Below are 15,615 nucleotides of genomic sequence, written 5' to 3'. Positions count from 1 at the left end.
ACTTAATAATCGTAATTATATTTGACAAGGTCTTTAGAAATGATTTGTTCCTGTTTATTTTGTTCTCAGCTTCTTATAATCATCATGTAAATTATGTTCCGGTGGGACGATTATAGGTTAGATGAAGCTACAGCGGTTGTCCAAGTGAGACCATTCTTAAGCATTACTCCTTGAATCATTTATAGGTGTTCAATAATAGTTGAATTTAATGTTGATATATTTTGACTCCGCGAAAACGGGAAAAATGGCTGATCTATGTCAGCCCTCTCATAGCAATGTAGCAACTGTAACAGTCGGTATTTTAGTTCGTACTGCGGTTCAAGGAACGTAGCTTAATTTTAAGCTGCCCTGAGGTTAAAATTCAACGTTTTTACTTATTTGCTTGTGCCAAGTAAAAAAATTTCTATATACGCCAATACAAATCTTTTTTGGGCTAAGCCTATTTTAAACGGAACTAGTTTACAATTCCTGAAAGCATTTCCTTTTTTAAATCTGAATCCCTTTTTAATGTAGAACGCAGAAAATTTATAAACGATTTTAGAATTTAAAAGTAAATAAAGTTTTGTAAATAGATTCACTAATAAAAGTATTTTATTTTTCAGAGTTTGGGAATATTATCATCAATTCCAGCAGCATGGTTGATATTAACACTTGCAGCTTTACTTTTATACCTAGCAACACGATGTTGCGATCAACATTCAACACGTCGAAAACCTCGATCCCTAACAGCACCACGATTGGCGTTAGCCGCCGCTGCATTATTATGTGCAGCCGCGACCGGATTAGGATTATATGCTAACGATGATTTACATAATGGTATTGTACAATCGTTAACATCAGCACGAAATTTGAATAATATTATATCGAATGTTCGAAATCAAACCAAAATAATTAGTACATCATTAACCGATGCAGTATTCCCGCAATTAACTGAATTGAGTGATATTTTTGATAATCCAGTTGCAAATCAAACAGCTTTAGCTCAATTAGTTGATGCATTACAATCTGTAAGACAGAATAATACGTTAGCAATACGTGCAACAGCAGATATTCAACGACCATTAGCTAATTTAGATATGTCACATATAATTAACGTAAGTAAATCTTTAAACTAAGTTAACAATAATAAAATGACCTTTTGGCGTCGAATTTAGTCGTAGTTATTCAAATAATCAAACAAATATCATAACATTCGAAATAAAATGGTATATATAAGAAAATTTTATAAAGAATTATGTTAATTGTGAATATATGTTAATTTCCATTTAAAAAATGATATTTATGCAATTTTGTCTCTTATTTTCATAATTTGTAATACAAAAGTTAAATTAATTTTATTTTTCAATAATTTTTATTTGTAAAGAATTGAAAAGTTGACATAACAGCTCCTATTAACCACTGGAAGCGCTGGCGTCGATTTAATTGTCCCTGCCATGACTACGCACCCAACAAATAACCTAATTTACTAACCACTTGAATTGCATTGAAAATGAGTTTTGTTAAATTTCCTCAAATAAAATATAACCAAATTATGTTACGTTATGAAATATAAATAATACTTTTATTTTTAGACGGGAGATCGTTGGGAACTATATCGATGGGCTGGTGCTATGGGTATTCTTAGTGGATTACTGGCACTTTGTGCTGTAGTGCTAGTTGGTGCTGCTAGAAGATCTCGTCGATGTTTAGTATTGGCATCCGTATTAGCACTAGTATCAGCAGCAATTGCATGGTTACTGTCATCAGTAGGACTTGCAGCTGCTGTTGCATTGGCTGATTTATGTGTTGGTCCTGAACAATATGCAGGAAGTGTTGTAAGCCAAAAAGGTTTGCCACCAGAGCTTTTATATTATTATACTCGCTGTGAAAGTGTACGAGCAAACCCATTTACTCAAAGATTAAGAGAATCACAACAAGCCCTGAATCGAATGCGTGTGAGTCTAGGGAGTGTTTCAAAGATTGCGTTAGACTTATTTAAAAATAGAGGTAATATTTTTTTCTACACATTACAAAAAATTATTAAATAATAATATTTAAAATTTCTATTAGATCTTCAACCGAAATTATCTGCGTTGACAATTGAGGCTAACTCTTGTGATCGTGGATTAGCATCATTGACAGCTTTACTCGATTGTAGGGCCATTCATGCACAATGGATGGCTGGTACGCGAGGACTTTGTGTATCTGCATTACCAGGACTTGCTTTATTATTATTGGCAACCGCAACAGCTGGGTTATTACTATCAATTCTTGTTTGTCTTGCATCTCATACTTGGATTTATCTAAGGAAAAGGTACGATAATTATTTCGAAATTGCTTTTCTAATAAAATAATCTATCACCCACCTAAACATTAAAAATAAATACTTAATCATCTTATTATTTTCAGAAGAGATTATTCACAAGTGGATGAAACAGATCCCTTCTTACCAGCACCAGCTGCAAGTCAAGCTGTTGCAGCACGAACATTGCAAGGAGGTATGGCTGGGGCAGGAACTTTACCAAGAGGACCACCACATCACCACCGTAGCCAAGGGTCGTACAATAGAGATATTAAAACAACAACTCCACGTAACAGTGACCCTCCGCCTAGCTATGCCGCTGCGTTATTGCATGAACAGAAGGAAAAAGCTTCCAGGAAGGCAGCAATGGCCGCTAATTCGCCTGTGCATGGGGCACCACCTCCTGTTGGAGGGGTTACACCCGTTTTTGCACCAACAGCGCCGCCTTCACCATATCAATATTTTGATGATCTGTGAGCATGTTTGTTAGTTGCATGTTGCTGTTTTTATTTTTATTATTGGATATTTAAAGATTTTAATATTATGAATTTATATTACAGTAGAACCTCGGTAAATCCAAGTTCAAGGGGAAAAATTTTAAACTTAATTGTTTATTTAGCTTTATATCAAAAACAATTAAAAATAATAATTTGTTTTAAGGAGTTTGAAAGAATTATATTTTTATTTCGTAAGGTTTCGTGAAACATTTATTAAAAAAAAGGTATTTTCCTACATTCTTGCTGAGTTACTCTGGACCAGTACTTAAATTAATTATTTGTAATTTCGTGTTTTGCAGTAAATGGTTTTTTCGGCCAGGGAAACTACAACTATTTTAATTTATAGAGGGTTTTACTTTATCGAGCGTCTATTTACCTTGATTCTATTATTCTATTGTATTTGCTACAGATTCTGTAATTTTTAAATATCCAAGTTTGTTTTTTTATAGTTAAGTTTTAAAAATTATTATTTAAGATCACTTTTTTCGCATTAAAGTAAAAATATTTGCTTTTAAGAAATAATAGAACCATTGCGATAAAACTGATCCAGATTTTCGTGTTATATCAATAGTTTTTCATATTATTCTAAAAGTTATCAGAGCTAAAACCAACAATATATTTTAGGCTTAAGATTACCTTGGTATAAAAATTGAGTGCAGATGAGTTTATGAATATCTGTATGTACATTTTTGAGCAGGTGTTTCTATGCTTCTTATTTTGATGAATTGCCGAGAAAAATTTAAGCCTGACAACTTTTGGATTTTACATAAAAATTATCATGTTTTTAGGATTATTATCGTTCAAATATCAAAGCTATAATCATTTAAAAATTAACAATAGACCACTTTTTGATTAGAAAAGTGGTTATTTTTTTAAAATGATTATAGATTTTTAATTCATTTCATTTGCATGAATTGCATAGTTCATATTCAAATATTTAGAGAATTCATAGAGAAATCAATTTATAAAAATTATTGTTGTTGTTATTGTTTATAATTTTATTGATTTCATAACGGTTGTTTTTTATTAGAAGTTTTTATGTAAATCAAATATGGGATAAATTAACTTTTTTCCTTAATTTTTTTTTTCGTGTTTATTAGTAATGGGTGGTTGTACATACGCGTTAAATAAATTTCTAACATCGATTGCGAAAAATCTGTTCATTATCGGAGCATAAATACTTTTGTTTCTTTCGTAAAGATTTACAAAATGATTTTAATTAAATCAAATCTGACTGAAACGCTCCTTGTGTTATAGGTTTTGTGTTTGATTTTTTCATTTTAAACCTGCCTCTGAGCACGAATGACTCCATTAAAAATTCTATAGCAATTTATTTGAAAAGTTTTCTTGAATATAAACAACTCGGCGGGGAAATTTCTCAAAATATGTAAATAGTATGTTTGTAAAAAGTATTTTAATTTAATATCTAAGCAAGAAATATTTGATATACATTATGCAATATTTAGTTAATTGCATGAAATGTAGAAGTAAAGGGGGTCACGAAATAAATAGGTACAAAAAATGAGATTCTCAGTAAATTATAGCGAATATTAGCAGTATATGTGCAATTTAGTTTTTTCTATTTCCATAGAGATGGGTGTGACACGAGTAGACACACGCCAGAGACAAGACTCGCCTCCAGTGGGGGCCATCTCGCTCATCTCAGTGGCAGCCACTCCCACCACCGGGGCGGGCACTCCACATTGGGACGCCTCCCCTCTCACGCCTCACACCACGACCACCACATCAACCTCACTGGACCCAATAATGGTAAGTACGCGACTTTGAGTAAACAATGCAAAACGCTTGAGTCGAGCGATTTCTACTGAGAAAAGCCTCCTGTCTGCAAAGATGCTTCGCAAAGATATGATACAACAAAACGAAAGCATATGCAACGTTCTTCAACTTCTATCAGCACTGTCGATACCACTGATTATAAGTACGATACTTTAAAATCGAAATCAGGCACACTAAGATCGACGAAATCATCAGCCAGCAGTAACTATTATGATTATAATAATGAAGATCCTAATAAACCTACAAAAACAGATTTATTAACTGCGAAAACACGTGGTGCTGTTTATAATTCGGCAATTGGTATTAGTTCGAATGCGTATGCAAACGTAAGAAATGATGAAGTCAATACACAGGCAAAACCAGCTGAACGGACCGCTACATTAAATGCTAAATATAGCACATTAGGACGACGTCCGTTACCATTAACGCCTGATGAAATGAAGCAATCAAAAGAAACACCGATTCCTCGTGTGCCAGATGAAATGCCATTAAGTGCGGCGAATTTGACACAATATAGATCATTACAACGATCCAATCGTAATCATAATTCTCATTTTAATTCATTACAACGACCTCATGTTTTTAAAATACCAACCAAGGAACAACAACAAAAACAGAAACAAAAACAAGAAGAGTCGAATGGAATTAATAATAAACAACAAGATAATAATGGTTTAATGAATAATGAGTCTACAGATCGGCATTTGTATGCTGTTACTGAATTATGAAAGGTTTGAAATCTGTGCAGGCAGGGCTAAAAATTAAAAAAATATATAAATAAATAAATGAAAACTTCGTTGTATAACTATTAAAATTTTCAAATTTACGTAGAAATTAATATCAAAATATATAAATACTATTTTCGGTAAGCGTAAAAGCAAGAAATTGAATCGAAACGGTTTTATTAAATAATCGACGTAGACAATATTAATTAGTTGTCACGGCAAAACGCTTAAATCCGTTATTTCGTACGAAAAGCTTGATGATGAAAATGTTAACATCTACGTAAAATAAAAGTTTATAGATTTAGATAAATGTCTTTAACAAAACAATCACAATATCATGTGTATAAGTCGAAAAGGCATAAATTAAGAAAGTTGTTAAAAAATGTAACGGATTTTGTAATTAGTAGATAGATTCGAACAGTTACAAACAAAAAATTAGACATATAAACAATTTTTTAATGTGTAAATAATTATATTATATTTATTTATTTTTCATTTTAAAACAAAATTTTCTTAGCAATATTTTGATTGAAAATTAAAAAAAAAAATTATCACATTTTAAAGAATATTATTTATGTGTATAAAGGAATTCCTTATCGCCTAAATTGGCTGCAATAATTATGGTATCCTGATCGAAAAGCTCAGTATTTCACGAGATTCTAAACTAATTTAGGAATTACAGGACACGAAAAATTCTCTTAATCAACAATAATAGCACAGTAAATAAGCACACAACAATCCATCATTAACACTCCTAAAGAAGCCCAAAATAAGCTCATTTGATGCAATTTCGGGAACAAAAACCAGACAAATTTTTGGTGAAATCTATCGTAACGGAACCATTAAATTCGAGATGTATCCAACCATGGGTGTCTAATAAAATAGCATATCTTGACTTTTAAGCATTTTATACATTTAATAACGCCGTGTTTTTATAAAAAGGATTAGTCATAAACCCTCTCAGCAAATCGGCACACGAAACTTCGTAAGACAAAATCAAAAGCAAATTGCTTAATAAAAAACCTTGAAAATGTTCTGCTTCTCGTAACTATTAATCATAATGCTTGGAAGTTACTGACGTCTTTTAATCACCATAATATAAGTTCTTTAATTAGAATAATTACAGTCAATTTTACTAAGCAGGTCAATTTCTTTATAGAAAGTGTGTAATCCTTTTCTTCTAACTTTTGAATGACTGAGAATTTAAATATTCAAATTGAAACATTTTATTTTTCAATATTAAAACCGTTTTATAACCGTTTGTTAAGCATTCATTTACAAATAATTTTAGGACTGCGAATAAGAAGAGTTGAATTTTTGGTTCTATTGAATCAAGACAAACTATCAAATTTTGTATTAAGTTTAAATACTTTACCTATCTGTTCAGAACGATCTCTTAGAAAGCTGGTACTTGATTGAGATAGTTCCTAATTGGTTACTGGAAATTAATTATACTATTTTCAAGATCACTATTTTAACTAGAAACATCGAATTTGAGCTCAAATTTTTAATTAAATTGGCCAATATTTTATTTCAATTATTATTAAAATTTATCAGTCAAAATAAATGCTAATTAAAAAGAAATTGTAAGTACTGAATTACTTAATATTGTAAGTATTATTTATAGAATTGCATTTAAATGAGTTTAGATGTTGATTGATCCTTAAATGCATCTATGTTTTAAAATGTACCCAAGGATCAGGATACAACTTACAAACTTTGTAATTTTTTAATCTTGTAAATATTATTATCTTTTAATTAATTTTAATTATATTTATATAAAAAGTAATTGGATAAAAACACAGAAACACACGGGATAACTCGTATTACGAAATGATTTTAGCCATATTCTTTTGCAAAAAAAAAAAAGATTTGATTGATTGATGAACGTAAAAAATATTCCAAAATAAAAGTAAAAGGGAACAATAAACTCAACACATTCTTAATAAGTAATAAATTAACGTAGGTGACTTTTATTAAAATTATTATAAAAGAGCTGCCATTACTCAGGCATTTTTACAATTGTAAGTTTAGAAAATAATAGCAGTGATTTTAAGAAGTACAATTTCTAACTCCGGAATATAATAATGTATTTTTTGTTTTATAGAAATATTTTTTGTTTGTTTTAAAAAATTAACCATTATAAAAGTTAATATACTTTATTCTTTTTAATAAGAATTATAATGAACTGAGGAATTTAATTTTGTTTACAACGGGAAATTGCTCAATTATTAGACAAAATTATAAATTGCTTTGAAAATGATTATTTCTCCTATTTTCGACCTGTTTAAATTGAGTTATTGAATTTTATAATATTTAATACTGTGTTATTTAAAAGAACTACCGAGAACTATTAACATTTAAAACTCAAATGCGTTCAAATATCATTATTTTGTCTCCTTTAAAGTAGACAATGTTTGACGCAATATTGTTTCACGAGCGTTTTTTCCAGCCTTCGAAAAACTTTTTATAGGCGTTTTCTTTTCTTTTATGGACTGGATTTATTCAAAACAAGCCCCACGAAATGATTGGTTCAGATAGCATCAAATCAAATGAGTTTAACCTGGAATTATTGTGGTGCAAATTGGAAGTTTTCCAAATATTAAAAAAATCATGAGTATCACCTAGATTTTTGAATGGCTTTAACGAGTTTCTGTCGACTTAGAGAGAAACCTTTTATACAACTTGAAACTCGTCTGCTTTCGACAAAAGTTATTCATCGTACTTATTGTCTAACATTTTTAACGAGCCGGCTCAAGAAATTCACATAGTGTTCAATTACTTCAGACATTGCCTAAGTCGAGACTGGTTACTAATGTGTAACGGGCTGCCTAACAGATTGTATATTAAAAGAAATAGTTAAAGACAGACTTACTAAATAAAATATACTTTTTTCACTTCAAATTACATATGCTCGGTATTTTAAATAATAGAAATAACGTTTCTGAAATACACTTATTGCAGGAAAGGCAATGAAAAACAGTTAAATATTTTACTTATAGTTAAATAAATTGCCAATTGCAATGGATTCCCTGACTTTTATAAATTTATATTTTATTCAATCATTTAAAAAATGACTGTGATACATGATAGATAATTTTGTATTTGAATGAGTAAAGATATGAACTTTTTATTGGTTAATTCAAAAATTTTTATTTTGTTAATATTTTTAGAATAATTTGTGTTATCTATTATTAAAGAACAAGTTAAAAACATCGCCAACACATTGATTTATAAAAAAAAACAAAACAAAAGTATTCGTAACGATTTGATACAATTTTTAATAGTTTTCTATTACTTTATCTTTTCTATCTAAAATAAATCAATTAATAATGCATACATAGGGAAATAAAGTAAGTTTATAGTTATGGAGGCAATTATTCAGATTAATAAAATAGTTAAGTGGGTTAAATTTAAAAAAAATAAAACAATAATAATATGTGTTATACTCTAAAAATATAAATCTGAGCTGTAAACATTTCGAATTTAAAAATTTTGTAAGAAAATGTCTATCGTTAATTAGAAAAAAAAAACAAACAAAAAAAAGTTTTTTTTTTAATATAACAACGCTGCCAAAAATAAATTTTAGTTAGCTCGTACAACAATAATCATTTATAACTTTTTTTGAAGATTTACGTCTAAAAAAATATTTTTTGATTTTTATTAAGTACGTTATTGAAAATTATATCAGTATATAATCTTTAATTTCCATATTTAAAATAAAAACAACATATATTTTTAAATAAATTTCTCAGGGTAATTCCCCGTAACTTATTAAAATGAAATTATTTTATTTGAAGGCTTAGCTTTATATAATAAAGTGAAGCGTATGGTATGAAAATGTTTAAAATGGATTTAAATGATTAGAAACAGGAAACATAAGAATGCATTTGTGAAAGAGGTATAATGAACAAGGCGATGCAAGAAAATGAGATGTCAAAAACGGAGTAATTAGTATAACTAAAACAAGGAAGAAAAATCTTATAAAATCTGAATAATACTGAACGTATTGTTAGATATTTGACCTTTTTACAAAATTTCACATGCCAAAATGCAAATAATATTTATAAGTTTAGTCAATAGTTGAAACGACTAACAACTGTCAAAAAAATAAAAGCTCGAACGTGCTTAAAAATAATAAAATATCCAGAGTATATTGAGTATGGTTTGAACACCAGTTGATTGTTTAAATATGAGTACGATTATCATAAGACTCCGAGTTGAAATAAAAAAGACAATAGAATAATTTTTGCACAATTATTGTGATCAATTATGAACAATGATATTTAACTGCGGTAAACGATCACGTTCTTATTTTACTTGATTGCCATTGGTCAGTTGATGTTAGTGTCGTAACAATGAATTCATGTTGAATCCTGTGTGTAGAAGGCTTAAGTGAAGTTGAAGGTTCTTCTTTTATAATGCCATTAAATTGATTTCCCATCAAAAAATTTATATCATTTTTAATAAATAACCCACTTCGTTTAATTATTTTAAAAACTGGCGCAAAAATAGATTTTCTCTCTGGCGCAGAATTGATTTATTCTTTGTTTTGTATGAATACTGATAAGATTTTTGAAAATATTAACAATTACTAAAATTATACGGTATATGTGTTCTTTATCTTGATTAATAAACGAAAAACGCTCAAATTTTTGTATTTTTCTCTTTTTTTTCTTAGTTATGTTTTATTATCATTACAATTTTTTAAATGTATCATTTTATTTACATGAAGTGAATCGGTAATAATAAACATTGTTAATCGCAATAGAAAACTGCGATTATTTAACTTACATTTTTAAAACAAAGTTGGAAAAACAACATTCATTGTTTAGCAATATTAATTCTTCTCTGATACATGAAATATTAACAGGGGGCTCTTTTTGAGTGAAAATATTTGCTGAACTAAATCAATGTTTTTCTCAAACATGCAAATAAAATTAATACGTGGTTCATTGGCTCAGGATTAAAGCCATTTTTAAAAAATTTTTCAATGCTGTTTTTTCAATTTGTTAAAGTCAGTGGTGCATTAATGGTGCTTGTAGAATTTGAACGATTCATTTGATATACATAAAATGAATATATCGCCGTGGCATAATATTTTGTTAAGAATTTAATGAATAAGAATATTATATTTAATTTTAAAATTAATTTGTACATACTAAATTAAGAAATTTTATTCCATTGAATATTTACAAAAAAAAAACCAATATTGATTGTAATATGAAGTATATTATTATTAAAAATCATGCAAGATATATAAACAAAAAAGTGATAATTTTTTATTGTAGATGATTAAAGATGAAATTATCCTTTATCCTACTCGTTGTTCCTATTTTATGTAAATCATTGGACTAATATTCAATATTCGTTAAGGTTCAATATTCTTTTTGTTTATAACAAGCATCATTTTACTTTTTATTTTATCCATGCAAAGTACTCTGAAGATGAGGATTATGCAAAAACGATTTTTTGAAGTTGCCCCATTGACTTATATGGTTTATTCTTAATGGACTTATACGACGAACTGTTTTACACTAATGAACATTCATTAATTAACATTCGCGTTCGCGAATAATGACAAGCATTTGCATTCGCAAATATACAAAATACAACATTCGTCCCATCACTAAATAATACCATCCGATTTAATTTTACTTAAAAAATTCGTGAACTAAGTATTTTTATTAGAAATGGGAAAAACTTATCTTAAATTTTAAATTATTTTTTGTTTAAGTATAGAAAATTGAATCTTAATGAAAGTAAGTATACAAAATTTTGGAATCTAAATAGATATTAAAAATGTACAAAAAAAATTTGTTTAGCTTCCTGCTTAAATTTTTGTAGTAAATATTTCCTTTTTCTCGCCCAAAGCTCTATTTAACAATAATTCACCTCCAATAAATGAAGAATATTTGAAGAAGAAAATGTTATGGAATGCATAAATGAGTTGCTCACTTTTTTATAAATATTTTTATCAAAATTAAACCTTAGGCCTATGATTTAATTTTTTAAATCTAGATAATTATCTATTTTAGAAAACAATTTAAGATCAGGATCTCAAATTCGATGCTAGTTGATCGAATGCAAGGATACGATTATAAAAGACATTTCGTAACAAATGAAAAAGAGTTCATTCAATTGCAAATAAAAGTTTTGAATTCGATTTTGATCAGATTTTTATAAATTCAAAATCGGATTGGAACTGAGATTATTTTCTTTCGTTTATAAGCAGTTATGTACAAAGAATTATTAAATCCAATTTAATAGACAACGAATGGGAATGGCTTGGGTAAAAAATTATTTTAACTTCCTATTCATTTTCATTGAACATAATTGAATTGGAATAACTGAATTCCGATAATGACTCGTTAATCAAAATCCTAGAAGTCCATGAAGTGACCTATCCTTACTTTGCAAATTCAGCAATTCATTATATAATTATCAAATTTTCCTTTATTTAACCACAAATTTGGAAAATTTTACAAATGAAATCATTTCAAATTCTTCGTAAATGTGCGTAAATGAACTAATAATAATAAACATCATTTTTAAAAAGATTTTTATTTTAATTTTATAAAAGAAAATTATATATTTAAGTAATAATTATTATACCAAATAATAAATAATTAAATGGCAGCAATCATAGTGAACAATATTTAAAATAAACGTTAGTCAAATTTTAGTTTAGAATATTTGTTTATAAAAATAAAATGGAAAAAATTGAAATGAAAATGTTGTTACATATTAAAATAAAATATGACAAGAACATTTTTAATAATTTGTAATGTACATCTGTAAAAAAACAATTAAAGCAAAATGTTTTGAACATTTATAACAATATACTACTGATTTTTATTTATTTGTTATGTTTTTATTCAATATGGTTTTCCCGTTTAACTATAATGTTTCAGTGATTATGAAGAAAGATAAGATCGAATGTCCATATCTATCTCAGAAACTAAGGTCTGCTCGATGTTTAATTTGATTTTGTATAATATCAAGAACATTATGCTTATAAATCATCTGACGACCAAATTTTAGAATTTGGTCTAATTTTTATACCATGTATATGAAATATACCAAGGTATACTAAGTTTAGTCCCAAGTTTGTAACGCTTAAAAATATTGATGATATGAACAAAATTTTGGTATAGGTGTTCATAAAATCACCTAGTTAGTCCATTTCCGGTTGTCTATCTGTCATCACAATTACTCAAAAACGAAAAGAGATTGGGTCTTGGGTCCGTAGGATCCATCTTGTAAACCGTTAGGGATAGAACAAAAGTTTAAATATAAAAAATGTTCCTTATAAAAAAATAAACAACTTTTGTTTGAAACATTTTTTCGTAAGCATCACTGTTTACCCATGAGAGCGCAAATTGTATAGTATGTATTATATGGGAATATCAGTTATGACTGTGTGACATGTATGTATGTATAGTGCGACAGAGTAATCAACACTGTCTATACGTGGTATTTCAACAATTAATTCAGTCAATTGTTTGTTTTCACTTGTTAAAAGTAAGTTTTGGCAATTTTTAATTCCTTCTATGGACCAAAACGAATATTTAAAAAAAAATTAATTTATTTCTGTTATTCAAGGTGTCTTTTAACGTCTAGGTCATTAGCGAACGCGGAGATTTATACAGTATTTACATGTTTAGTTAAAAATGTGTTATTATTCATATGATTAAGTTATTGTTATTAACAAATTTGAAGTGGGCTTGGAAATATTTGGGATTACTAAGGATTTCTTTTCCGAGAGTAGTCCATTTTTATTTCTTTCTTGTTGGTATCCTTGACAATGTGAAAGTATGTGATTCACGAATATTATTGTGGGCAATATTTAAATATTATTACAAATAGAGGATTTTTAAAAACAAAAAAATAACGAACTAATTTTAAAAATTTATTTTATTTTGAATCGTTTCGAATTTAAATACAATTTTTTAATTTCAGTTTCGTCTATGTATACAAATATTTACATACTTGATACTAATTAGAACAAAAATATTTTTTATTAACTTTTACTAAATATAAATTTTTAAACCAAAAATGGAGGACACATTCAATTATCGATCGACTTTATTATCAGTTATACCAAAGACTCGGTTTAAAGTTTTTAAATTTTACAATGTATCAATATTTTCAATTTTATTATGGTGCCGCTTTATCGATTTACGTTCATCGAAACTAACGATCGAAATAATGCGAATGCATTTTCAAATAATAATATCAAGTATCCAAATAATAATTTTTTTTTTATAAACACACTAGCAGGCATCTTAATTTAAACTCTACATATTTTTTTAGTATTTTTTTCTTCTTTTTATAATTTTTTTATTCGAATTTATTACAATTATTTATTGATATTAGAAAATTATCTGATTTATAAATTTAAAAATTGTAGTTATTACAGTTTTAAACAACGATTTTATATATTATATCAAAATACATTTTGATGTGAATTCTATCAAAATTTTTCGAGTTAGTAATAAGCAATCAAAACTAATATGAAGCTTTTTGAATGAGGCTTATAATATGGAAACTAATTGATTTTTATAGAATATTATTCTGGAAATTAATTCATTAAAAGTGTTGCGTTGAATGTATCAAAATTTATTCGAGTTTGCAATAAACATTTATAGTTTGATCAACTCCGTGACTCTACTTTCAAAAATTTTCCATGTGTCTATGGTGATGTTTTTGCGAATTAACTCCATTTCACTTGTTTTACGGAAAATTGAGGTGAATCGTTATCCGATTGGACATACGCAAGTTATATTTCATCTTCAAGGTCCAATTCCTTTGAGAGAGGCCGTGGTAAATCAGCCACTTTCTGATGGCCACGCATTCCAAAAATGTAGTTGTAAGCCAGCTATGAATCAATGTCGAAAAAATAGATGTGATTATTCTAAAAATAAAGTTATTTGCTGATCTTAATGCCATGGAAGTTTAACTTGCGTAAACAAATATTTTAATTACTTACATGTGTACTTTATTATTAAGTTACGCTATTTGATCTCATCATTACCAAATTACAATATATTATATTTTAAATTACGTAATTAAACAATTTCTATTTTCAAATATTTCATCTTTTTTTTTGTCAAATGGTCACCCTATTGTTTGAATGGCCTAAAGATCAGCCAGCCAGTTCATTAAATGTTGTATTAGGCACTACAGTTGAATATTATTCAGAGTTGATTCAGGCCGTTTAGTAAAAAGGCTAAGCTATTAACTGAACGGCTAATTAAGATAGTTGACTGCGACATGTAATAGCTTCCATGTTAACTTTAGATAGGTTTAGATATTTAGGCTCAAAATAGTGAAATCATGCTTTTACAAATATTTTTTGTCCCTGATGTAACACTTATGAAAGAATTACCATCAAAATTTATATCTAACTCCAAAATAAAAAGAATGAGTACGAGCCACTTAAGAAGAGGTGTTGCAGGAGCTTTGATTATTATGTAAGCTGATGGTTACAAGGATAATACTTTTCTTCATCAAACTACATTTCTCTTTACGAGAAAGAAAGGATACCTTGATACACAGTACCAAGGATTATATCTTCTCTTAAACCTAATTTATTTGTCTACGGAAAATAAATCCCCGAATATTTTTGAAAATATATTTTCAAATCAACACAAATAAATAATTCAGAAATGCAATGCATGTTTTATGTATACCCTTAAAAAAAGGATTGCGGCAGTGTTCTGATTAGAAATTCACAGCCAATCTACCTTCACAATTCACTAATAATTGTGAAAATTTCCAAATTCTATTTTTTTCTATTAAAGTTTATTTTCAAAATTTTCAGTAAATTCATGATTTACTCATATGGTTCATTTAAAATGTGTTCTTACAATATTATTTATTAACATTTTATACTTAAAAAGTCTACATTGTGCAAAATAAAAGTTATAAAAATAATTAATTACAATACTTTAATAAATATTCTAAATATTTGTGCATTTACAAAAATTGTAATCTTTTATCCAGCACTCTTTTTATGGAAATTGAATTTTCTGTCATATTGATTGATATTGTGTTTTGTTCGAATGTTATTCTGATCAAAAGACGTGTCCATGAACATAATATTCTAAAATAAATAATTGTGCGGTGAAATTCTGGCCAAATTAGCTAATATCGTAAATGTTGTTAACAGCGAGTATATTATGACTTAAATATGTCATAAGATCTTTATTATGTCAAATCATAAACTGAAATGTTAATCTTATAATATTTATCATAAAACGACCCAAATTTGGTCTTATGTAGACCAAGCAAATTATTATTTTAGAGCTTC

The 15,615-nt window shown here is 27.9% G+C and overlaps 1 protein-coding gene across 5 annotated transcripts in view; it reads left to right on the top strand.

Annotated features, from left to right (window-relative positions):
* Positions 1 to 4,607, top strand: part of LOC123295174 (protein tweety) — a 42,534-nt gene extending 37,927 nt beyond the window's left edge. For 2 of the 5 annotated variants that reach the window (XM_044876417.1, XM_044876416.1), the window contains exons 3-7: positions 603 to 1,094; positions 1,572 to 1,986; positions 2,050 to 2,293; positions 2,389 to 2,754; positions 4,370 to 4,607. In XM_044876417.1, the coding sequence (XP_044732352.1) occupies positions 603 to 1,094; positions 1,572 to 1,986; positions 2,050 to 2,293; positions 2,389 to 2,754; positions 4,370 to 4,607 (1,755 nt within the window). Of the gene's footprint in view, positions 1 to 602; positions 1,095 to 1,571; positions 1,987 to 2,049; positions 2,294 to 2,388; positions 2,767 to 4,369 lie in introns of all 5 variants that reach the window. The other 3 variants (XM_044876418.1, XM_044876419.1, XM_044876420.1) reach the window with 3 other exon arrangements.
* Positions 4,608 to 15,615: the final 11,008 nt, after the last annotated feature.

This window comes from Chrysoperla carnea, chromosome 3 (assembly GCF_905475395.1).
Source record: "Chrysoperla carnea chromosome 3, inChrCarn1.1, whole genome shotgun sequence".
Taxonomy (NCBI): Eukaryota; Metazoa; Arthropoda; class Insecta; order Neuroptera; family Chrysopidae; genus Chrysoperla; species Chrysoperla carnea.
The sequence above is the reverse complement of the archived record's forward strand: the minus strand, read 5'-3'. Positions and strand labels throughout refer to the sequence as shown.